The sequence below is a fragment of the Hypanus sabinus genome, chromosome 15 (assembly GCF_030144855.1).
Source record: "Hypanus sabinus isolate sHypSab1 chromosome 15, sHypSab1.hap1, whole genome shotgun sequence".
NCBI classification, from domain to species: domain Eukaryota; kingdom Metazoa; phylum Chordata; class Chondrichthyes; order Myliobatiformes; family Dasyatidae; genus Hypanus; species Hypanus sabinus.
This window is the reverse complement of record NC_082720.1, coordinates 89,298,031-89,324,948: the sequence shown is the minus strand read 5'-3', so window position 1 is coordinate 89,324,948 and position 26,918 is coordinate 89,298,031. Positions and strand designations below refer to the sequence as shown.

The 26,918-nt window shown below is 41.4% G+C and overlaps 1 protein-coding gene across 2 annotated transcripts in view; it reads left to right on the top strand.

Annotated features, from left to right (window-relative positions):
- Window positions 1-26,918, top strand: part of canx (calnexin) — a 69,483-nt gene that overhangs the window by 26,546 nt on the left and 16,019 nt on the right. For both annotated transcript variants that reach the window (XM_059990692.1, XM_059990691.1), the window contains exons 5-11: window positions 1,221-1,362; window positions 3,571-3,652; window positions 13,603-13,795; window positions 16,220-16,409; window positions 18,452-18,565; window positions 19,365-19,521; window positions 25,719-25,934. In XM_059990692.1, coding sequence (XP_059846675.1) covers window positions 1,221-1,362; window positions 3,571-3,652; window positions 13,603-13,795; window positions 16,220-16,409; window positions 18,452-18,565; window positions 19,365-19,521; window positions 25,719-25,934 — 1,094 coding nt within the window. The remainder of the gene's footprint in view (window positions 1-1,220; window positions 1,363-3,570; window positions 3,653-13,602; window positions 13,796-16,219; window positions 16,410-18,451; window positions 18,566-19,364; window positions 19,522-25,718; window positions 25,935-26,918) is intronic.

Below are 26,918 nucleotides of genomic sequence, written 5' to 3'. Positions count from 1 at the left end.
ATAGGGTAGTGAAGAAGGCTTTTGGAACGCTGGCCTTTATAAATCAAAGCATTGAGTACAGAAGTTGGGATGTAATGTTAAAATTGTACAAGGCATTGGTAAGGCCAAATTTGGAATATTTTAAAGTTTAAAGGAATATTTTAAAGTTTAAGGGAAACACGAGGGGGTATTTCTTTACTCAGAGAGTGATAGCTGTGTGGAATGAGCTTCCTGTAGAAGTAGCAGAGGCCAGTTCAGTTGTGTCATTTAAGGTAAAATTGGATAGGTATATGGACAGGAAAGGAGTGGAGGGTTATGGGCTGAGTGCGGGTAGGTGGGACTAGGTGAGATTAAGAGTTCGGCACGGACTAGGAGGGCCGAGATGGCCTGTTTCCGTGCTGTGATTGTTATATGGTTTGACCTCCACCCTGTACATTGTTTGATCATTTTTGCTGATGAGCCCCACCACTGTGGTATCATCAGCAAATTTAATGATCAGGTTCTCCCTGAATCTGGCTGCACAGTCATGTGTTAGCAGTGTAAAGAGCAATGGGCTGAGCACACAGCCTTGTGGGGATCCAGTGCTCAGTGTGATGGAGTCAGAGATGTTCCTGCCAACACGGACTGACTGTGGTCTCTCTGTCAAGAAATCCGGAATCCAGCGACACATGGCAGTGTTAAGGCCAAGCAGCGACAGTTTCTCCACTAGTCTCTGCAGGATGATGGTATTGAACGCTGAACTGAAAACAACGTGCAGGATTCTGGCATAAGTGTCTTTATTGTCCAAGTGAGAGAGAACTGTGTGCAGTGTGGTGGATATTGCATCCTCCGTAGAGTGATTTGGACGATAAGCAAACTGTGGAGGATCCAGCGATGAGGGGAGGCTGGCTGTGATATGAGGCTTGACAAGCCGTTCAAAACATTTCATCACTATGGGGGTCAGGGCAATGGGATGGTAATCATTCAGACAGACTACAATGGATTTCTTTGCTACAGGGATGATTGTGGATGAAGTGGGTTTTAGAGGTGGTGGATTTAGAGATCAGCTGTATTGAATACCCAACAATCATGGTACATTGGGGCTGGCAGCTGTGGGGAATAAGCTATATTATAAATTGCTCATTTAGATGGAGACGAAACACAGATTTTTACTCAGTTATGTGAAGGATATAAGAAATAAAGTTAATTCAGTTCAATTCAATTCACTCAAGGTTGATGTTTAAAGTACTTATTTTCTTCAGGAAAGTGGGAAGTGGAAGATATGAAGGACACTAAACTCCATGGGGACAAAGGATTGGTTTTGAAAACTCGTGCCAAGCATCACGCGATTGCTGCTTTGTTGAACCAACCATTTGTGTTCGAAGATAAGCCACTTTTTCTTCAGTAAGTATGTCGTCACATAGGCTTGTGGGCAGGATACCCAGCTTTATCTCTCAAATTATTGGCCAATTTTTTTAAATGCTACCTAGCTCTGACTGAGTTTCTTCCATTTAATATGAGGACAAATGCTACCGTTTCTGATTCTCAAATGCTTCATAGCTAGTTTATTTTTTTATTTAGAGATATAGCATGGAAAAGCCCTTCCAGCCCTTTGAGCTGCACTGCCAACTCACCCTAATTCTAATCACAGGATAATTTACAATGACCAATTAAACTACCAACTAGTTTGCCTTTGGACCATGAGAGGAAACCAGAGCACCCAGAGGAAACCCAGGCAGGATATACAAACTTTCTGCAGAGGACACGGGAATTGAGCTCCGATGCCCAGAGCTATGGTGCTCTGGTACTGCTTTAGTTATGAACCAACCTAGATTTGTGTTCAAACAATTTTGACATTAATGACTTCAGTATAAAGATCAAGCTTAGCTTTATTTGTCACATGTACGTTAAAATGTGCAGTGAAATGCATAGTTTGCATCAAATCAAATTGGCAAGTTTTGTGCTGGAGCAGCACATGCTTCTTGCAGCAAAGTGGTATGCTCACAACTTACTGAACCTAACAGGTATGTCTCTGGAATGTGGGAGGAAACCAGAGCACTTGGCGGAAGTCCATTGGGTCACAGGTAGAAAGTGCAAACTCCTTACTGACAGCAGTGGGAATAGAATCCTGATTGGTGATTGCTGGTATTGTAAAGCGATTGCCCTAACTGTTGTACTACCATGACTTCAGTTGTGTGGCCCCTTAATGTTCATAAGTCACTCCCCAAACTACTTTACCTTATCACATCTGTTTCTACATCTCTGGAGCCTTGTTGTACAGATGGTTTAGTTGCATTTATTCCAGTCCCCTCAGTTGAGGATCTTGTCTGCTATTTTTTTTCTTTTGGAAAAGAAAACTGCCTTAGCAGGTAGTGCTGTTGCTGGTGAGCTCTGGTGACCCGGCTTTAATTCTGACTGTGTGTGGAGTTTGTGTTCTCCCTGTGGCCACTTGAGCTTTCTCTCAGGCTATATCCACATTATGCTGGATAAATCCGTAACCGGAGCTTTACAGAAATGCTTTCCAAGGTGGGTATTTTTGAAAACGCGGCTCGGGCAGATCAGTGTGGACGGGGTAACCGGAGAAATCTGAAAACACTGTCAGACGGCAGCGTGCTATTTCATTGTTTTCTTGAACGCAACCTAACAATTTCAGAACAGGCGGCAATGAGACTGAAGCCGAAAGAGTTAGAAATGTACTCACCAAATATTTTGACCCATAACTTACTGAATACTGACCCACAACTTCCTTGCTCGTATGAAGGTGGTTTACCTATTTATGCAAATACTTCTCTGACAATAGATGTGTAACAGCCTAATGTAACATTATATGGAAATACAAGATAACACTGATGCAGACATTAAAACGTCTTTCCATTTAACAATATCCTTTATTAATGCAACAGAGTTGGTCAGTTTTTCAATGTTCTTCGTCAGCCTGGACAGTCTGTCCGTGAACTCCGTCTGTTGCCTCCGTACGCTCCAGTATTTGTTTTTTACGTTTAAGTTCTCCTGCGCGAAAGCCAACAGCTGTCCGTCATTTTAAGTTTTTCTAGTCTGTAACTACACAAACGCGCACTTTTATGGCGATTTGTAGATGTGTCCTGCGCAGGGGGAGGAGATTTGCTGAAATCTCCGTTTCAATGTGGATAGAGATATTTTCAAAAACGCATAGTGTGGATGCCTATCATTTTTACGCGAAACTGGTGTTTTCAAAATTATCCGGTCTAGTGTGGATGTAGCCTCAGTTGCTCAAGACTTTCACCCACACATCCTGAAGATGTGGGTTGGTTGGTTAATTGACTACTGCACATTTTCCCCCAGGATGTAGTAGGTGACAAGGGAATCAGAGGGTTGATGGTCATGTGTAAGTGGGCAGGTTACAGGCAATGGGACTGTTGCAAATGCTTTGAGAGCCATAGGTTTGAATAGCTGTTATTATGACATAACAAACGCATTGTCAGATATTGGAGCTTGGAGCAGCTATTTGGGGGGGGGGGAGGTAGGGAGACTTGTTCATTGTTGTAGTAATTTTTTTTTAAATGGTTCAACATGAAATGTTTTTATTTCTTCCCAACAACAACACCCCCCCCCCCCCCAAACCAAACATTTTAGGTATGAAGTGAATTTTCAGAATGGAATTGAATGTGGTGGAGCATACATTAAGTTACTGTCGAAAACCAAAGACCTAACTCTGGTGAGTGGAATTTATTTGCCCTTCCTTTTTCTTTTGCTTGCTAGAGTTTTTAATTCAGATTTGATGTGTAAACAGAAATTATACCATGCCAACCTTGACTCTAGATGAACTAGTGTAAGTAGTGCTGAAGGATCAGCTGGAGGTGCTGGCTTAAAGTTAATGTAAAATCAAGGCCTCCTCTGTTCTCTGAAGTGGGCTAGGAAGGTATCGGGGGTGGGGAAGAGTCAAAGATCACTACAGCACAGAAATGGTTCTTCAACCCATCTAGTCTTGCCAAACTGTTATTCTGCCTATTCCCATCAACACGTACCTGGACCATAGTCCCCTCGCATATGCCCCTCCTATCCATGTTCTTATCCAAGCTTTTCTTAAATGTTGCAATCAAACCCATGTCCATCACTTCCACTGGCAGTTCGTTTCACACTCACCACCCTCTGAATAAAGAAGTTCCCACCCAGGTTCTTAAACATTTTGCCTTTCACTCTTAACCCATGACCTCTAGTTGTAGTCTCACCCAGCTTTAGTTGGAAAAATCCTGCTTGCATTTACCCTGTCTATATTATAGTGGTTACTTGAAAACATACCAGAACCACTGAGACACTAAGCCAGGCTAATATATGATGCACTTCCAAATAGTGATTTTCCAAATTGAGAAAGATAGTTTGATCCTTTATTATGAAACCAGCAAAGACTAATTATCTTGTAGTGATTTTAAAAACTATTAAAACTAAGGTAGCGATATAACTGTCTAATTAGTGGTATATTAGCGTAACTATGCATTCCAACTAAGCGATCTAGTTTGCGGTTAATGAAAAAATTCATTCCCCCATGTCTCATCCCCTCTCTACTAAACTAAACTAAGAAAAAGTGTGAATAGGTAACTACTCATTTGCTTCTTCCATAGACAGATGACAGATTACCATAATAAACATTACACAAAATACAATACAGATAGAAAATAGATGCATGGCTCCGACATATACCCCTCATAATTTCATATACCCTGTGTCAAATTGCCCCTCATTCTCCTACATTCTAGGGATTAAAGTTCTGATCTATTAAACCTTTCCCTAGAGCTCAGCTCCTGACAACATCCTTGTAAATTTTCTGTTCTCTTTCAATCTCATTGCTATCTTTCCGATATTTTGCCTCATCAACTTCTTAGCAACTTCAATATAATATTCCAACTTCAGTGCTTTATACTTTGATTAATGAAGGCTGGTCAAAAGTTCTCTTTACCTGTGTTGTCAATATTTACCTCTTAATCAGTAGCACTTGATAAATGCCTGATAACATTTCATAAGTAATTGATATAGTGCATGGGTACCTTGAAGTTATGAACTGGGCTAGATAGATGCCTGCTGTATTTGTACGGCATGGAGCTGCAGAAAATTCGGATATGGAGCTGGTGCCTCTGAATAGCAAGATTTACTCTATCTGCATTTTTATGATTGTTTTGATCTTTTTTTATTTTAGTACCCCAACACACTTGTTTACCACTGATATATCGACTGTCTATCTCCCTGCACAGTTGCTGCCTGACCTGCTGAGTTTCTTCAGCAGCTTCAGTTTGTTGTCTTCATTTAGCTTCCTGTGCCTGCTCTGCCATGTAAACAATAAGCCATGATCTTATTGACTCAATTTCATTTTTCTATGCTAATTAAGAATCCCTTGATTGCTCTATCTAAAATGCTATAATTAAGCTTATCCAGTGATCGTGCCTGCACAACCACCTTGGATAATTCCAAAGGTTTACTACTCTGGGTGAAGAGTTTTGGGTCCTACTTGGCCTGAATGGCCAGTTCAATTGGTAGATACATTCGGAGCATTTAAGAGGCAGTTAATGGATGGACGATAAATGGAAGGTTTATGTGTGAAGAAAGGGCAAGATTGATTGTAGAATTAGTTTAAAAAGTCAGCACAAAATTATGGGACAAGGAGCCTGTACTGTGCTGTAATATTCTATGATCCCTCATTTTGAGCCTGATCCTTAGTTCTATCAGCCTAACCAAGGGGACACCATGCCTGTATCTAAGAATTTTTAATGAGATTGCGTCCCATTTTTGGTATTGAGAGTCAACACCTCTAATTCCTTAGAAGTTTGCAAAGATTCAGCATGACATCTCAAACTTCAACAAACTTCTATGGATGTGTGGCAGACAGTGTGTTGCCTGGCTACATCACAGCATGTTATGGAAACACCATTGCCCTTGAACAGAAAGTCCTACAAAAAGTAGCGGAATTAGCCCAGTCCATCACAGGTAAAGCCCTCCCCACCATTGAGCACATCTTCACGGAGTGATGTCACAGGAAAGCGGCATCCATCATCCCACCACTCTTCCCACTGCTGCCATCAGGACCCAGAAAGCAGTTTATTTTGAACTTTGAACCCGTACTCAGTATTCTAGGTGTGATTACACTTTCCCTATATACAGTTAGAGCAAGACATCTTATTAAAAAGATAACATAAATAGGAGCAGGAGTAGGCTACCTGGCTTATTGAGCCTGCCTCGCCAAACATTAAGATCATGTCTGATCTGACTAAGGACTAGTCTCCACCTCCCTGCTTTTTCCCTATAACCCATAATCCCACTAATCTATCCAACTAAATATACTGAGGTAGCCTCCACTGCTTCATTGGGCAGAGACTTTTACAAATTCACTATTCTTTGGGAAAAGCAGTTCCTCATCATCTCTGTCCTAAATCTACTCCCTTGAATCTTGAGACTGTGTCCCTAGTTCTAGTCTCACCTACTAGTGGAAACAACTTGCTTGCCTCTATCTTATCTAGCCCTTTCATAATTTTGTGTTTCTATAATTTCTTCTCTCATTCTTATGAATTCCAGCGAGTACAGTCCCAGGCGATGCAAACTCTCTTCATAGACTAACCCCCTCATGTCTGGAATCAACCTGGTGAACCACCTCTGCAATACCTCCAAAGCCAGTATATCCTTCCTCAAGTAACTGCATACAGTAGTCCAGATGCGGCCTCACTAGTATCCTATACAGTTGCAGCATAATTTTCCTGCTCTTAAATTCAATTCCTCTAACAAGGAAGGCCAATATTCCATTTGTCTTGATAGCCTCCTGCACTCCCAAGTCCTTCTGCACAGCAGCATGCTATCTTTTACCATTTAAATAATAATCTGATCTTCCATTTTTCCTTCCAAAGTGGATGACCTCACCTTTACCAACATTGTACTCCATCTGCCAGACTCTTGCCCGCAGACTCTCTGTATCCTTTGCACAATTTGCTTTTCCATTCAATTTGGTGTCATCAGCAAACCTGGATACACTGCATTCGGTCCCCTCTTCCAGATCATTAATGTATATCATGAACAGTTGCGGACCCTGCACCAACCCCAGCGGTGATTGCCAACCAGAGAAACACCCCTGTATCCCAAATCTCTGCTGGGTAACCAATTTCCTATCCATGCTATTCCATCACCCCCTACCCTATGTATGCTTATCTTATAAATAAGTCTTTTATGTGGTATCTTATTGAATGTCGTCTGGAAATCCAAATAAGTATTGTCTATCTGTTCCCCTCTGTCCACTGTGCTTGTTAAATCCTCAAAGAACACCAGTAAATTTGTCAAACAGGACCTGCCTTTATTGAATCCATGCTGCATTTGAATGATGGATCTGTTTCTTTCCGGATGCCTTGCTATTTCTTTAGTGATAGCATCCAAGCATTTTCCAACTACCAGATGTTAAACTAATTGGCCTATTGTTACCTGTCATTTGCCTACATTCTTTTTTGAACAGTGGCATGACAGTTGCCATCTTCCAAACCGCCGGGATCTAACAAGTATCTAAATTATCACCAAAGCCACTGCAATAAGTTCTGCCATTTCTTTCAGTACTCTGGGATGCATTCCATCAGGACCAGGGGTCTTTCTTTAGGCCCATAAGTTTGCTCAACACTACCTCTTTAGTGATAGCTGTTGTATCAAGGTCCTCGCCTCCCAATGCATCCATATCATCTCTCTTTTGTGTGATAGACGTGTCCTCCACTGTGAAGATCAACACAAGATTCAAGGCCTTGCCCATTTCCTCATTATCCAATACAGTTTCCCCCTACTTGTGCTCCAAGGGAGCTGTTCACTTAGGCCACCCTTTTCCACTTTACATAATTCTAAAAACTTCTGTTTTTTTCATTTGTGCTAGTTTATTTTCGTAATCTGTCTTCCCTTTATTGCTTGTTTAGTGGTTCTTTGCTTTTTAAGTTTTCCCGATCTTCCAGTTTCCCACAACTCTTAATGACTTTGTATGCACAAGCTTTTAGTTTGATGCTTTCCTCAGTTATCCATGACTGGCTCTCCCCACCCTTACTGTACTTGCTTTTAACTGGAATATACTTTTGTTGAGTACCATGAACAATCTCTTTGAAAGTCTCCCACCATATAACTTGTGTTCCCAGTCTACCCTATCCAATTACTCCCTTATCTCATTGTAATCTCCCTTGTTTAGGCATAATACACTGGTTTTAGATCGAACTATTGCACCTTCAATTTGTATGAGAAACTCAGTCATAGCTGTGATCACTCCAAAATAGCATGCTCCCTTGAGGGTTCAGTAGCATGCTGTTCAAGAAAGCCATCATGTTTGCTTTCTCTAAGTCCTTCTTGACACTGCCTTGACTAACTTGATTTACCCAATCTATGTGCAAGTTAGTTCCCCATAATAACTGCTGTTCCATTCTTACATGCCTCAGATATTTCTGTTTATTGATTTGCCATTGTAATGTCGTTATTCAGTGGCCTATAGACAGCTCCTACCAGTGATATTTTTCCACCTTACTATTCTTAATCTCTACCCAGATGGATTCAACATTCTGCTCCTTAGATCTTATATCATCTCTCATTATCGCCCTGATCTCATCTATAGTTAAGAGTGCTACCCTACCTCCCTTACCTTCCTGCCTATACTTTGATATTACCTAATGTCCTTGGATATTCTCACTGCTCTCCACCCTGCACCGTTTCTGTAATGGTCACTAAATTGTATCTCTTTATATTGATTTGTGCCACAAGTTCACTGACCTTGTTATGAATACTATGGGCACTCAGTTAAAATGCCCTTACATTCATTGTGCCTTTAAAATCCAGTAACCTTTGTCTCTTATACACTTGACTTTTCTGCACTCCACCCTTACTTTTCTCTTTTTTAACTTTTGCTTTTACTATATCTTTATCCACACTTTTCTCTTTTACTTTATCCACATTTCTCCAATCTGTTGAACCCACCCCCTGCTATTTACTTTAAAGCCCTATCCACAACTCCAGTTATGCAATTTACCAGGATCCAGGTCCCATTAGAGTTCAGGTGGAGACCATCCCAATGGAAGAACTCCCTCCTTCCCCAGTACTACTACCAGTTTCTCATGAATTCAAACCCACTTCTTCCACAACAATCCTTGAGCCACGCGCTTAACTCTAGTGATCTTCTTGAGTCAATTTGCATGTGGCTCAGGTCGTAATCCAGAGATTATCACCTTTTTGGGTTTGTCTTTTAATTTGGTCCCTAACTGCTCAAATTCCCTCAGAAGAACCTCTTTCCTCGTTCTACCTATGCCATTGATACCCATGTGGACCATGGCAACTGGATCTTACTCCTCCCAATGCAAATCGCTCTGCAGCTCAGAGAAGATATCCCGAACCTGGGCACCAGGCAGGCAACACAGCCTTTGGGATGCTCTATTTCTGTCAGGGATCTTTGTCTGTTCCCTTGACTATCCTATCCCCAATTATCACTACATTTCTCTTCTCGAGCAGCCAACACTTGCTGCAGATGTGGTCACCAGGAACCACAATGGGGTCCACCAGCTCCCACATCATGCAGCTACAACACATCACCTGGCCCTGCATCTTCCTTGCTTTATTTAACTAGTTGTAGTCTGGTGGCTTCTTTCTTCAACCGCTACAAAAGCCATACCCTACTCACTTGTGCTTCTTCACTGAAGCCTCTTGAGCTAAAGTCAGTAAACTCCACTCCCTCTGCCGATTAACTGTACCACAGAACAACTCATAGACCTGGCTTGTCAGGCCTACAGCAGCTTCACCACTATTCCAATTATCTGTTCCCTTTTTTCTTTGAAAAACATGCTAAGCGCCTCTATTACTGCTATCACTAGCAAACTGCTTATGCAAAGGTGAAAAACCTTGGCGTTTTGATCTTAAAGTTTTCCTAATAGTTGTAAGTGTGTGCTAACTTCTAGCAAGAACACCTCTACTTTGAAATCTCATCTCATGTTTAATGTTACTTTTCTATATTTTTCCAGAGTCGGTGACCTTGTATTTTGCCACATTATGTTCTGTAAGACATAATATAATTTAACCTGTTTGTTTCTCCCTCCTCCTTATCCACATTGCCTTGTATCATCAGCATATATTATACTGGCTTCTTGGCCCTTCCTTTCCAGTCCTGATGAAGGCCCAAAACTTTGTTTATTCCTCTCCACAGATGCTGCCTGACCTGCTGAGTTCCTCCAGCATTTTGTGTGTGTGTGTTGCTCTGAATTTCTAGCATCTGCAGAATCTCTTGTTTATACATTAAATATATAATTCCCTATCAAATAATTCAAAATAAATTTATTATCAAATATGTATATATTATGCAGCCTTGAGGTTTGTGGTCTTGCAGGCAGCCACAAGCCAAAGAAACAAAAAAAACTTTTAAAAAAGGCAGTTAAAAACCCAATGTGCAGAGAAAAACATAATTATGTATTGTGAACATCCAGGATTTTCAGCATCCACTGGTCCAAAACTTCTGACAAAAAATTATCTATTTTCTTTCATTAATTAGTCCTTAATCTGTACCAGTATGCTCTTACTAGCTTGTTCTAACTCTGTTCAGTAACTCTTGTTGCAGCGTTTTATATTAAACCCTTCTGAAAGTTTAAATACATCATATCAATTGGTTTGTCCTTAACTATTGTCTGAGTAGGTTTTCCCTTCCATAACATGTGTTCATTCGTCCAAACCTGTCACTTAGGTGTCTTGCATTTTCCTTTATACAGTACTCATGTCACCTTTCCCACTTTTACAAGGGGTGATTGATAAGTTTGTGGCCTAAGGTAGAAGGTGTCAATTTTAGATAATCGAGCACATTTTCAACATAGTTCCCTCCTACATTTACACACTTAGTCCAGCGGTCGTGGAGTATACAGATCCCTTCTTTGTAGAAGTCGATGTATTGGACCTCCAAAAAGTGGTCCACAGCAGGGGTGATTGATAAATTCGTGGCCTAGGGTAGAAGGAGATGAGTTATTAATTTCAATCTTTCTGCATAATCACTCAGAGTTGAACTGCATGTAACAAGGGCTGTATAACTCATCTCCTTCTACCTTAGGCCATGAACCTATCAATCTCCCATCTGTTGACCACTTTCTGGAGGTCCAAGATGCTGACTTCTACAAAGAAGGGATCCATATGCTCCATGACTGCTGGACTAAGTGTGTAAATGTAGGAGGGGACTATGTTGAAAAATAAATGTGCTAGGTTTTTAAAAATTGACTGCTTCTGCCTAGGCCATGAACTTATCAATCACCCCTCGTATATTCTATACTGTGGAATGTTGAAAGTTGATTGCTCCCAAGATATAGGTCATAATTCTACAGTCTGAAATTTCAAATGATTACAAGTGCTTCTACTTTCTCTATAAGTAGACCTTCAAATTTCTTCGATGCATTGACTACTTGGGGTTAAAAGCACTTTCTCCAGAACTAATTACTTTTTATTAAATGTTATTTCATTGAGCTCCATTGTTACACTGGAGCTTCAGTTCTCTCAAATGAATTAAAGGGGAAGGTTGAATAGGTTTAAGACTATTCTGTGGTGTGTAGGAGAAAAGGGGTGAAATTTGATAGGTGTGGATGGGTAAATGCAAGCAGGCTTTTTCTACTGAGGTTGGGTGAGACTAGAGCTAGAGATCATGGATTAAATTAGAATATATAACAATACAGCACTGTACAGGCCCTTTGGCCCACAATTTTGTGCCGACCCTTAAACTCTGCTTCCCATATAACCCCCCACCTTAAATTCCTCCATATACCTGTCTAGTAGTCTCTTAAATTTCATTAGTGTATCTGCCTCCACCACTGACTCAGGCAGTGCATTCCACACACCAACCACTGTCTGAGTAAAAAAACCTTCCTCTAATATCCCCCTTGAACTTTCCTCCCCTTACCTTAAAGCCATGTCCTCTTGTATTGAGCAGTGGTGCCCTGGGGAAGAGGTGCTGGCTGTCCACTCTATCTATTCCTCTTAATATCTTGTATACCTCTATCATGTCTCCTGTAATTCTCCTTCTCTCCAAAGAGTAAAGCCCTAGCTCCCTTAATCTCTGATCATAATGCATACTCTCTAAACCAGGCAGCATCCTGGTAAATCTCCTCTGTACCCTTTCCAATGCTTCCACATCCTTCCTATACTGAGGCGATCAGAACTGGACACAGTACTCCAAGTGTGGCCTAACCAGAGTTTTATAGAGCTGCATCATTACCCCGCGACTCTTAAACTCTATCCCTCGACTTATGAAAGCTAACACTCCATAAGCTTTCTTAACTACCCTACCTACCTATGAGGCAACTTTCAGGGGTCTGTGGACATGTACCCCAAGATCCCTCTGCTCCTCCACGCTCCCAAGTATCCTGCCATTTACTTTGTACTCTGCCTTGGAGTTTGTCCTTCCAAAGTGTACCACCTCACACTTCTCTGGGTTGAACTCCATCTGCCATTTCTCAGCCCACTTCTGCATCCTATCAATGTTTCTCTGCAATCTTCGACAATCCTCTACACTATCCACAACATCGCCAACCTTTGTATCGTCTGCAAACTTGCCAACCCACCCTACTACCCCCACATCCAGGTTGATGATAAAAATCACGAAAAGTAGGGGTCCCAGAACCGATCCTTGTGGGACACCACTAGTCACAACCCTCCAATCCGAATGTGACCTTCTGCTTTCTGCAGGCAATCCAATTCTGAATCCACCTGGCCAAACCTCCCTGGATCCCATGGCTTCTGACTTTCTGAATAAGCCTACCATGTGGTACCTTGTCAAATGCCTTACTAAAATCCATGTAGATCATTTCCACTGCACTACCCTCATCTATATGCCTGGTCACCTCCTCAAAGAACTCTTATCAGGCTTGTTAGACACAATCTGCCCTTCACTAAGCCATGCTGACTGTCCCTGATCAGACCATGATTCTCTAAATGCCCATAGATTCTATCTCTACCAATCTTTTCCAACAGCTTTCCCACCACAGATGTAAGGCTCACTGGTCTATAATTACCTCAACTATCCCTACTACCTTTTTTGAACATGGAGACAACATTCACCTTCTTCCAATCCTCCGGTACCAATCCCGTGCATATGAGGATATAAAGGTCCTCGTTAAGGGTGAAAGATGAATTATTTATGGGGAGGCTGAGGATGGTCAGAGTGTGGAACGAGCTGCCAGCAGAAGTGGTGGATGTGGTTCAATTTCAGCAATTTAAGAGAAGTTTTGATAAATATGTGGACAGCAGGGAGGGCTATGAGCCAGGTACTAGGTATGGGGCAGTAGGCAGAATAACAGCCTGGCATGGATTAGATGGGACAAAGGGCCAGTTTCTGTGGCCTTAATTCTGGAGAGTTTTTTTATCTCTGAAGGCAGATACAATATTTCAATTTTTCCGCCATTCTTCAGTGTCAGTCTGGAAATTGTTTACTCTTTTCACTGGTACCTTGATGCACATTTACACTTGAATTTTGCTTATTTTATCTGCAAACCTTAGCATTCAACCTTTTCCTGTACCTCATCCTCTCCCTGTACCTCTTTATTTCCAGATGTGAATCTGTTCTCTTCAATCCCTTTATTTTCTATTTGCATTCACTGGTTTTGAACAAAGCTAAAAATGTTTGTGTAGGTTGATGGATTCCAATTTGTTTTATGTCTTTAGGAGAAATTTTATGACAAAACCCCTTACACCATCATGTTTGGCCCAGACAAGTGTGGTGAAGATTACAAGCTCCATTTTATCATCAGGCATAAGAACCCAAAAACCGGCGAGTTTGAGGAAAAGCATGCAAAACGTCCTGATGTGGACCTGAAAAGCTATTATACAGACAAGAAGACTCACCTATACACTCTCGGTATTACTTATTACAAATCTTTGTACATCTCAGCTCCTTCATGACTGAGGCATTTTAAAGAGAAAGATTAGTTTAATTTGTTACATGTACATCGAAACATGCAGTGAAATGTCTCATTTGTGTCCATAACCAACACAGAGGATGTGCTGGAGTGTTGAAGAAGTGCCATTTTTCAGGCGCCAACCAAGCGTGTCTGTAATGGGCCGGGGTGGGGGGGAGAGGTTTAGAATCTTGCTAGCTCACCTTAATCTCTTGAGTAAGTGAACATGTTGCCTTCTTGACCAAAAAGGTGGTGTTGAGGGACGAGATGAGATTACTTGTTACGTGCACTGGTAGAAACCTGGTGATCTTCTCTGTATGTATTCTTTTTAAAAACACTGTCTCTTAACAACTTATGAATGAAGCTACCAGGCTGACATGATTCTTAAATAGACCATCCCAGCAGATGTGCATGTGAAGTGTTGCCTATCCATACACTGTCTCTCCAGTTCAAACTGGTTTATGTAGCTCCTCTGATACTTTTCAAAATAGTGTTTGTGGTAGCTAATGCCAAGTTAATTTCAGTCTGAGATCAATAAATATCTGATTACTTAAAGTATTAGGAGACGTGAGGAAAAAGGGGACTAATGATTGGAAACACTTGGCAGGTGAGGCAGGTTCTGTGGAGAGGGAATAATAACTGTTTTTGGTCAAAGACCTTCTGTCAGATTTTTGAAGCCACATCTGGAGTATTGAATACTATTTGGTTAACTGTTTAGGGAAGGATCTTGGCAATTCAGAGATGTTTATAAGTTGATCCTTGGGATTGAGTGATTTCTGATGAAAGATTCTCAAGGTTAGACTGTAGACTTTGGAGTTTAGGAGACTGAGGGACAATATAATACAAGGTTTTGCAGTGAATAGGCAGTTATCTGGGAATATGTATAATCTCAAGGATATATAGTTCGAGTGAATATTTTCTGTTGGGTACTTAATATACTGTTGTTTTTGATCAAGGGTTCTTCAGGAAGACGAGAAAGGGACATAAAACTGTTGCTTCATGGTCATTTTATTGAGTGCTACTACAACTAAGAAACTTGAGAAAACAGTGACAGAAGTTACTGAAGGAAGGGAGAGAAGATGGTGGCATTGTGTGGTTGGCTTTTTATTTTCCCCATAGAAAGAAACATTCTATTCAAATTTATAGATGACAGCTAACTGATCAGATAGTCTTTTTTCAACTAATACATTACCAAGAGAATTTTCTAGAATCTGCAAAGGACTTTAACCGTTAGGGAACACCCGAAATAATCCAACAATACTAAATTATATTTGGAATATATGGGGCATATTGCTGCATATGCAGGGTAATTTTGCTGACATTTGCTTTTTGTTTTCTGTGGAAAATCAGTGGCCTTAATGAGGACTGTCAATGTTCTTTATTGCATGACTTGTAGGTGAATCACAAGGGAATGTTTAGCTTCCTGCATTGGACCAGTTGTGTACATTTGCTCTCTGTTCAGCTCTTTAACAAGTTGAGAGGATGAAGGACTTTAGTGAGGTGGGGAGGTGGAATCAGACAGATTAGGGGAGGAGAAGTGAGACTGCAGAATCTGGAGTAATAAAAAGTCTGCTGGAGTGATTCAGTGGGTCAAGCTCCAAATGGTATGAGAGGGTTTGATATAAAAGTTTTTTTTAATTTGGAAAAAAGAAGTTTTGATAGGAATGATCCATTTCACTGAGTAAACTTTTGATTACCAGAAGTGAGTTTTAAAGTGATTCCTGAAGGTGCTAGCATTGGCTAGTAGTGTAAATTGTTATTGACAACATATCTATTTTGTGGATTATACCTTCATATTCAGAAGTCCACAAATTCCATCCATTAGCAGCAAAATAAGCTGTTTCACCTTGTATTTTAAAAATATTAATGCAATTCTTTGAAAAAATAATGAAATATTAAAACTTAAGAGGGAATGCCGGTACACAAAATTTAATCTATTTTAAGATGGTGAGTTTAAGCTCACTGCTGGGAAGTAGGTGCCAAGGTAGTGTAGCCACCCTCTGAAGAAATTCCTCCTCATCTCTGTTCTATATGGACACCCCTCTATTCTGAGGCTGTGCCCTCAAGTCAAGTGCCTTGACTTGTCCACTGTAGGAAACATCCTTTGCACATCCACGCTATCCAGTCCTTTCAGTATTCGATAGGTTTCATTGAGGTTCCCCTCATTCTTAGTAAACTCTGGCGAGTACTGGCCCAGAGCCTGCATTTTTTAATCCTTTCATCTAACTGAACAATTTAGAACTGTTTGATCCCCGACATTTTTGACTAAAGCCTGATTATTTCTTAATGATGTCTGATTAGATCTTGACCAGATTTGCATCAATAAAGTGCAAGAGAAGTTATTCGTCAGATACTAAATTAGATTTCTTTTTTTCCTCTTGCAGTGCTCAACCCTGACAACTCATTTCAGGTCCTGATTGACCAAACTGTTGTTAACAGTGGCAGCCTACTAGAAGACATGACTCCACCTATTAATCCGCCAAAAGAGATTGAAGATCCTAATGATCAGAAGCCTGAAGACTGGGATGAGAGACCAAAAATTTCTGACCCTGATGCAGTCAAACCTGATGATTGGTGAGTCATCTAGGCCCAATTTAATAACTCTCTTTCTCCCAGTGAGAATTAGGGAGACGTAATATTTTTGGTTCCCACTGCAAACTTGCTGCTTTCGCCTTTCTGTCAAGCACATTCACTCTGTACGCCAGATAAGATAGGATTTCCCAGTGGCCACCTATTTCAATTTGTCTTCCCATTCCCTGTTATGACATGTTGGCTTCCTTTATGGCCATGATGAGGCTGCTCTCAGGTTGGAAGAGCAACATCTTGTATTCCATCTGGGTAGCCTCCAACCTGATGACATGAACATCGATTTCTCTTAGCTTCCAGTAATTTCTTCCCTATTCCCTCTCTTTTTTCCATTCCTCATTTTGAGTCTCCTCTCACCCTTTCTCACTTGCTCATCACCTCCCACTGCTGTCCCTCCTCCTTCCATTTCTTCCATAGTCCAATGTCCTCTCAGCAGACTCCCCAAGTCTTTTAGCTCTTCCACCCTTCACCTTTCAGCAGCGCACTCACCCCCTCTCCTCCACCCACATACCTCACCCCCTCACCTGTCAGCTAGTACTCCTTCCCCTCTCCCTACCACCTTATTCTGCTTTTTCATTTCACTCCTGATGAAGGGACATGGCCAGAAATGTCAACCTCATCATAGATGCTGCCTGAATTACTTTCTTCTAGTGTTTTGAAGGTTTCGCCATATGTTTTGACTGCAACTTTTGTCACTTTAAGTGATGTTGCTATTTTCACACCACCACCATCTTGAAAGCACTGCCACTATCACTGAAGCAGTTGTTTTTGCTGCCTGCTGAATTCTCATCTCTAGTCTTGATCGACTCTGTCATCCACCTTCTATAAACTTCAGTTTGTCTGTTGGCTGATTCCCTACTTAAGTTCTGTTCAAATTAAAGAAAAAATTAAAGATTAGCTTTATTTGTCAAAATGTATGGTGAAATGCATTGTTTGCATCATGACCAACACAATCCAAGGATGTGCTGGGGGCAGCCTGCAAGTGCCATGGCTCACTAACTAAATCTGGATGCCTTTGGAATGTGTGGGGAAACTGAAGCACTTGGAGGAAACCCATGTGGTCACAGGGAGAAACTCCTTGCATCCCCCTTCTGTGGTGGGAATTGAACCCTGATCACAATTGCAAGTCCATTGGTACTATGCAGCCCTATCCTGACCTTCACTTATTCTGACCTCTGTTGGCTCCCTTTTCCTATCTCAATAACTTCCTTCACCTCTGGAACTGTGCAGTTCTCGGGGGTCGCATGCATCTTTGAATTGTGTAGCACTGTCACTGTTAAGACAGTTGACCCATCGATCCCACTCAACCCCATTTTTCTGCCTTCTCATAATCTTTGATGTCCTGATTAATTAAGAACTTGTCAACCTCTGATATACCCAATGATTTGGCCTCCACAGCCGTCCGTGGCATTGAATTCCACAGATTTATCACCCTATGGCTAAAGAAATTCCTCCATCTTTTCTAAATGGATGTTCCTCTATTTGGAGGCTGTGCTCTGGTCCTAGACTCACTCACCGTAGGAAGCATCCTCTCCACACCCATCCTATCTCTGCTTTTCCCTATTCAATAAATCTCAGTGAAATCCCACCTCATTCTTATAAACTCCAGTAAGCACAGGCCTAGAGCCATCAAATGCCTGATGTGGAGTTATTCCATAGAATCCTTTGTTCAAACTCTTAATTTGAAAGGCCTTAATCCAGAGTAACAGTTATTTAATTTCCCTTTACACTTGTATACTGAGACTGAAAATCTTGATCTGACCTTATTTATTCTTGTCACCTATTCCCATTACATTGAATATCTGGTTTTCTTCATTATCATTGTTGCAGAGAATTTATCAGGTTGATGCTCAGACTATGGGATGCCAGGACAAATGTTCCTCTTGGGTGTTTAGAGGTGAAATGCTCCTTTCTGTGACTGGAAAGTCAAAATAGTATGACTTTTAAATTTTTTGATAAGTGGCATCACGTGTTGGTTGATTGGGACTTCCTGCACACTGTTGGAATTCCTGACCTTGTTGCTGTTTCAGGGATGAAGATGCTCCTGATAAGATTCCTGATGAGAGTGCTGTGAAGCCAGAAGGCTGGCTTGATGATGAGCCCGAGTACATTGCTGATCCTGATGCTGAAAAACCAGAGGACTGGTAGGTTTTAATGTTGTTCCTGCTCTTGCAAATAGTGTGTCTCAGCTGTGGTATGGAGTGGGGTTTGGCATAGTAAGGAAAGCAAATGCAATGTTAGCGTTCATTTCGAGAGATTGAGAATATAAAAGCAAGAGTGTATTGCTGAGGCTTTAGAAGGCATTGGACAAGCTGCATTTTGAGTATTGTGTGCAATTTTGGGGCCCTTCTCTGAGAAAAGATGTGCTAGCATTGGAGAGTGTTCAGAGGAGGGTCATGAGAATGATTCCGGGAGTTAAAGAGTTAATGTAAGAGGTGTGTTTCGAGAGGGATCCTATAGTGGGGGAGCCTGGGACCTTGCATAGCCTCAGAAAAGAAGAATGTTCTTTTACAACAGATGAAGAATATCTGTAGTCGGAGGGTGGTGAGTCTGGAATTCATTGTCACAGATGGCTGCAGAGGCCAAGTTGTTGGATATATTTAAAGCAGAGCTTGATAGGTTCTTGATTAGTTAATGGTGTCAAAGGTTATTGGGGTGGGGAGGCAGGGGATTGAGGTTGAGGAGGATTTAAAAAAAGCCATCATGGAATGGTGCAGCAGACTATGGGCTGAATGGCCTAATTCTGCACCTATGTTTTGTGGCTTGGTGAGGGATGTGTATTGGTTTGTCCATTAACAGATGGAGTATAATGCGGATATTTTGTATTTATTATAATCAGTCATTTAATTTGTGAGAATACTTTTTTTTAATGACAGGTATTTTTCAGTGTTTTGGTTGCTTTTTGAAGACATTGAGTTTGATGCTTTCTGCCTCTGCCTGTAGGGATGAAGAAATGGATGGAGAATGGGAGGCTCCTCAAATAGCCAATCCAAAATGTGAATTGGCTCCTGGGTGTGGCATGTGGAAGTTGCCAATGATCGATAACCCAGATTACAAGGGGAAATGGAAAGCTCCAATGATTGATAATCCCAATTACCAGGTAATGCCAGGATGGGTGACAGCTTGAAATTTTGTTGTGAAGTCTTGATTGTGTTCCCACGGGTTCTTGATATCACTGTGGACTCCACTTTTGGTTGAACCTCTTTTTTTTGGATATCAGTCCAGATCAGTTAAAACATAGGAACCCACGTCCCCTGTTCATTCTATTACTAAGTGTTCGAGAGGTCCTCTATTGGTCGGGTTGACCATGATTATTATGTCCTTGGTGTTCTATAGAATTCTATACTTGAATGCGCGTAGTGTCAGAAATAAGACAGATGAGCTTGAAGCTCAGATGAAAATGGGGAACTACGATATTGTTGGGATAACGGAGACATGGCTGCAAGGGGATCAGGCCTGGGAATTGAGTGTACCAGGGTATACGTGCTATCGTAGAGACAGAAATATGGGAAGAGGGGGTGGGGTGGCCCTGTTGGTGAGGAATGAGATTCAGTCCTTAGCAAGAGGTGACTTGGGAACAGGGTCTGTGTGGATTGAGCTGAGGAACAGTAAGGGTAAAAAGACCCTAATGGGTGTTGTGTACAGGCCCCCAAACAGTAGCGTGGATATTGGGTACAAGTTGATTAGGGAGTTAACATTGGCATGTGCTAAAGGTAATGCAGTCGTTATGGGAGATTTCAACATGCAGGTGGACTGGGAGAATCAGGTAGGTGCTGGACCCCAGGATAGGGAGTTTGTGGAGTGTCTAAGGGATGTATTTTTGGAACAGCTTGTGCTTGAGCCAACCAGGAACGAGGCTATTTTGGACTTGGTGATGTGTAATGAACAGGAATTGATAAGTGATCTTGAAGTAAAGGAGCCATTAGGAAGTAGTGATCATAACATGATAAGTTTTTATCTACAATTTGAGAGGGATAAGGGCAGATCAGAGGTGTCAGTGTTGCAATTAAATAAAGGAGACTACGGAGCCATGAGGGAAGAGCTGGCCAAAGTTAAATGGGCGGATGCCCTGGCAGGAAAGACAGTGGATCAGCAGTGGCAGATATTCTTGGGCATAATACAAAAGATGCAAATGCAGTTCATTCCAATGAGAAGGAAGGATTCAAAGAGGGGGAAGGGGCCACAGTGGTTGACAAAGGAAGTCAGAGATTGTATAGCATTAAAGAAAAAGAAGTATGACAGGGCTAAGATGAGTGGGAATACAGATGATTGGGAAAGTTTTAAGGAACAGCAGATCTTAACTAAAAAAGCAATACGGAGAGAAAAAATCAGGTATGAGCTCAGTCTAGCCAGGAATATAAAAGGGGATAGCAAAAGCTTTTTTAGCTATGTGAAGAGAAAGAAGATAGTTAAGAACAATGTTGGCCCCTTGAAGAATGAATTGGGAGAAATTGTTATGGGAAACAGGGAAATGGCAACAGAATTTAATGCGTACTTTAGATCTGTCTTCACCAGGGAGGACACAAGCAATCTCCCAGATGTATGGATGGGCCAGGGTCATAAGATATCAGAGGAATTGAGACAGATTGACATTAGGAAAGAAACTGTGATGAGTAGACTGGTAGGACTGAAGGCTAATAAATCCCCGGGTCCAGATGGTCTGCATCCGAGGGTTCTAAAAGAGGTGGCTCAGGAAATTGCGGATGCATTGGTAATCATTTTCCAATGTTCCTTAGATTCAGGATCAGTTCCTGAAGATTGGAGAATGGCTAATGTTGTCCCACTTTTCAAGAAGGGAGGGAAAAAGAAAACGGAGAACTATCGCCCTGTTAACCTAACGTCAGTCGTGGGGAAGATGCTTGAGTCCATTATTAAGGACAAAATAGTGGCACATCTAGATGGCGGAAATAGGATTAGGCCAAGCCAGCATGGATTTACCAAGGGCAAATCATGCTTGACTAATCTGTTGGAGTTTTTTGAGGGTGTAACAAGGATGTTAGACGAGGGTAAGCCAGTAGATGTTGTGTACCTAGATTTTCAGAAGGCATTCGATAAGGTACCACATAGGAGATTGGTGAGTAAAATCAGAGCTCATGGCATTGGGGGCAGGGTTTCAACATGGATAGAAAACTGGTTGGCAGATAGAAAGCAAAGGGTAGCAGTGAATGGGTGTTTCTCAGACTGGCTGGAGGTGACTAGTGGGGTACCACAGGGCTCTGTATTGGGACCACAGCTCTTTACGATTTATGTCAATGATTTAGATGAGGGCATTGAAAACTATATCAGCAAGTTTGCTGACGATACTAAACTGGGTGGCAGTGTGACATGCGAAGAGGACGTTAGGAGAATACAGGGAGACTTGGATAGGTTGAGTGAGTGGGCAGATACTTGGCAGATGTCATTCAATGTGAATAAATGTGAAGTTATCCACTTTAGAAGCAGGAACAAGAGGGCAGAGTATTGTCTGAACGGTGTCGAGTTAGGTAAGGGAGAAATGCAAAGAGACCTAGGAGTCCTAGTTCACCAGTCAATGAAGGTGAATGAGCAAGTGCAACAGGCAGTGAAGAGGGCAAATGGAATGTTGGCCTTTGTTACAAGGGGAATTGAATACAAGAGCAAGGATGTTCTTTTGCATTTGTACAGGGCCCTGGTGAGACCACACCTGGAATATTGTGTACAGTTTTGGTCTCCAGGTTTAAGGAAGGACATTCTGGCAATTGAGGAAGTGCAGCGTAGATTCACTAGGTTGATTCCTGGGATGGCAGGGCTGTCTTACGCAGAGAGATTGGAGGGATTGGGCTTGTACACGCTGGAATTGAGGAGATTGAGAGGGGATCTGATTGAAACGTTTAAGATAATTAAAGGATTTGATAGGATTGAGGCAGGAAATATGTTCCAGATGTTGGGAGAGTCCAGTACCAGAGGGCATGGATTGAGAATAAGAGGTCAGTTATTTAAAACAGAGTTGAGGAAGAGCTTCTTCTCCCAGAGAGTTGTGGAGGTGTGGAATGCACTGCCTCGGAAGACGGTGGAGGCCAATTCTCTGGATGCTTTCAAGAAGGAGCTGGATAGATATCTGATGGATAGGGGAATCAAGGGATATGGGGACAAGGCAGGGACTGGGTATTGATAGTGAATGATCAGCCATGATCTCAGAATGGTGGTGCAGACTCGAGGGGCCGAATGGTCTACTTCTGCACCTATTGTCTATTGTCTATTGTTACATGCAAGTTGGGACAAGCAGTTGCCTATGCAGCAGGCTCTCCCTCTCCATGCAGCGACAGAGACCCAAACAGTTTGGCACCACCGCATCACAGGAGTTGCCTGTCAGCATTGAACTCAATGTAGGACTGCCTTGGGGACTTGTGCTCTAGATTTTTCCTCAGGTTTTACTCCCTAAGCCATCTCCATGAGCCCTGTAAGACAATGGAGGTTTGAGATCAGCATTTTCTTTCTGTATGAGCTGCCAACCACAGCTGATAAGCCCCATCTGCCAGAAATCACCAGGTGTGTATATATAAGCGAAAACCCACCACCCAGCCCTTCCTAGGGACTTGCTCATTAAGATTTCTTTTGGAATGTTACAACTATTACTCATCTTGTATTCCGTACTTTAACCGCTTAGTACTTTAAATTTTTCATGTCACTTTTATTTTGCCAATCAAATTACAGCTTAGAATATAGAGAATATAGCACGGAGCAGGCTCTTTGGCTCACAATGTTGTGCCAATCTTTTAACCTCAAGGTCAATCTAACTTTTATCTTCTGCATAGCCCTCCATTTCTCTTATCATCCATGTGTTTATTGAAGAGTTTCTTCATTGTCCCTAATGTTTTCATGTCTCTAAACTTCATTCTTTGTCCTGTAGTTCCTGACCCTACCAGTGGGAATTGTTTTTGTCTATTTATATACTTAATTTCAAGCATGATTGGTCTATGTTCTCTGCAATAAGATTGCTTTAGTTTTACTCACATACTGATTTCTTGGTGACAAAAACTCTGTCAGCCTAAGTTTATATAACGTCTGTGCGGTAGAAAATTCCAGTGAGTTGCTCAGGGCTATTGTTTATTTGTCAGTGTTAGGTTTACTGAATTCCTCCATGGAGTCCTGGTTCAGCAGCAACTCAATGTATGGGCGGCACGGTAGCATTGTGGTTAGCGTACCACTATTACAGTGCCAGAAACCATTGCTGTCTGTAAGGAGTTCATACGTTTTCCCTGTCACTGTGTCGGTTTCTTACAGGTACTCAGGTTGCCTCCCACAGTCCAGAGATGTATGGTTTAGTCGGGTAATCGGTCACATGGGTGCAATTGGGAAGCGCAGGCTTGTCGGGCCAGAAGGGCCTGTTACTGAGCTATACCTACAAATAAAATATAAATAAAAAATTAATTCTCATATTTTCGATTTCCTCCATAGTCCCTACTTTATCTTCATTTGCCAAACTTAAGGTGGCTAGAGGATGTAAACATCAAGAAAAGATCCTTTTTAAATAGTGGTGCTGATGGTAGAGTTCATGCCTCATCTTCAACAACCTTAGTTTAACCTATGTTCCTGTCTGTGTGTATACTGCATATTTTCTCTGTTACTGTGTGGGGATTTTTAGTAAGCTGCTGTAAGTTACGCCCAGTATGAGGGCAGATAGTGGAATTGTGGGGGTAGGTCTAGATGGGAGTGTGGGGTCAACAAAGAAGGAAAAATATGTACACACTGTCTACTGCATTGTAAAATTCTAAGTCACATTAGATTGTTTCAAAGAAGTAAAAATGAGTTACACAAGTCATTTGAACTAGTCTTGAATTGTACAGGTCATCTTGAGATCACACACTCATCTTGATATCCATCCTTCCCAGTCTCTATGGACCAAAGGGTCTTCCACTGCTCTTCTGAAAAGTGAAGACTGAGGGTGACCTGGTAATATTATTTGACAAATTAATCAAGCAAGTTTAACTTTTATGAATAACAATACCCAGGCGAATGGTCTTAACCTATAGTATCAACTGTCTATATCCCCGCACAGATGCTGCTTGACCCATTGAGTTCCTCCAACATTTTGTTGCTCTACATTTCCAACATCTGCAGTCTTTGTGTACCCTAGCTAGAGATGTTGTAATTGTGCAATGTGTAGACTGAATGTATCAATGACTTAATAGGATAAATCATCACCCGAGAGAGAGAGGGTAAGCTGGTGGGATCAGACGAAGGTAGGGAGGAGTCATCCTGGCTGGTTAGAAACTGACATGTTTCCGTCTTTCGCAATGTGAAAAATAGCATAAATGCTTCAGTTTATCAGATCGATATATTCAATAGGAAAAGCATGAGAATGGGATTAATGGAGTTTTCACTGAAACAATCTTAATGTAACTTGAGAATTTTGCAATGCAGTAGAGAGCCAAAGTAGTATAAAGAAAGTGAGTTACACAAGCTTAGGTATTACAATTAGTTCTGAATTCAACAGTTGATAAGATTTTGCATTCATTTTGATCTCCATCCTCCTCCATCACAAATTTTCTTCCCTTGCTGTTGGTGATCCTGGCAACAGTCTGAAACTAAATTATACACTGTCTTGATATCACATTGATTTGTGGATGTTTATCGAGTTGTAAAAGTCACGTTACTACCACCTCTATAAAATTACCTTCCCCATTTTATCTGCTACCTGTACACTCCTGGCTCGTCTTGTTCCTCTATTATAAATTTTATCTTCCATTTTTTTGTATATTAATGAGCTATTTCACTGTTCCAAGGCACCAAGCTCCATAATTCCTTTTTCCTTTGTTTCTTGCTCCTTTTCCACATCTTCATCAGGCTTTCTGTCACTGGCTCCAAAATCTTGGACACTAAAGACTGCAGATTTGGGAATCTGAATTTAGGAAAAAAAAGTCTTGAGGAACTCAGCCGATCAGGTAGCATTGTGGAGGGAAATGGACAATTATTTTGGTCATCGTGGTTAGTGTAATGCTAATACAGTACTAGTGACCCAGGTTCAATTCCACCAAAGGAGTTTGTATGTTCTCCCTGTGACCACGTGGGTTTCCTCCAGGTCTCTGGTGTCCTCCCACATTTCAAAGATATACAGGTAAGTAGGATAATTGGTCACATGGATGTAATTGGGAAGTGTAGGCTCATTGGAACAGGCCTGTTACTGTGTTGTATCTCCAAATTAAATAATTTTTGTACAAGTATCTCCTTGTGTTACTGTAATTTTTTTTACTAACATTTCAATGATTTTTTTTTGCTAATTGAAGGTCTTGTATTAATAGATATGTAATTTCATAAGGATTTGATTTTCTGATTCAGGGTATCTGGAAACCAAAGAAGATTCCCAATCCCAACTACTTTGAGGATCTGCATCCATTCAAGATGACCTCCTTCAGCGCTGTTGGCTTGGAGCTCTGGTCAATGACGTCTGATATCTTCTTTGACAATTTTATAATCTGCTCTGACAGGGCAGTGATTGACCAATGGGCTTATGATGGTTGGGGTCTGAAGAAAACAGCAGAGGGTACTGCTGAGGTAAGAATATAAATTGGAACTGAATGTCATTGAGCAGTACAGCACAAAAACAGGCTCTTGGGCACATCGCCATGCTGAACTATTAAAATGCTAGTTTCATTGACCTGCACCCACACCATAGCCCTCCCATCCAACATGTTACCTCTAATTCTCATCTCACCCAACCTCAGTTGAAAAAGCCTGCTTACATTTACCCTATCTATACTCATAATTATGGATGCCTCTATCAACTTCCCCTCATTCTATGCTCTTGGGAATAAAGTCCTACTTATTCAACCTCAACCTATAACTCGGGGTCATGTCCCAGCAACATCCTTGTAAATAGATTCATTTTAGAAGTGATGGATCCTGGTTGGCTTGAAGAGTGAGGAGGACTTACTTGGGGTACAAGTTCATTCAAGTACTAGATAGACTGGATGTGGAGAGGATGTTTCCTATCGTGGGGAAGACTAGGACCAGAGGACACAACCCTGAGTAGAGAAGGTGTTCCCAGCCTGGTGTCCATGGATCCTTTGGTTAATGGTAAGGGTCCATGGCATAAAAAAGTTGGGAACCCATGCAATAGAGAAACATCTCTTTAGAACAGAGATGAGGAAGAATTTCTTTATCCAGATGGTGGTGAATCTGTAGAATTCATTTGGTATATTTAATACGGCAGTTTATAGGTTCTTGATTAGTCAGAGAATCGAAGGTTACTGGGCTAAGGCAGGACAATGCTGTTGAGAAGGATAATAAATCAGCCTTAATGGAATGATGGTGCAGACTCAATGGGCTAATTCTTCTCTTGTCTTTTGGTTTGATGAAGAAGTTTGGTGTGGCAGAGGAAAGGTATATAGTTAATTTTTTATGTATCCTAAGCTTTAAGTTGTTTTGGAGGTACTAAAAGGTGTATAGATGATTTTCAAAAAAATTGATCATAACTAATCATATATTTAAGGAAAGTGAAATTTGAGGTAGATTATTGCATTAATTGAATTCTTCCAA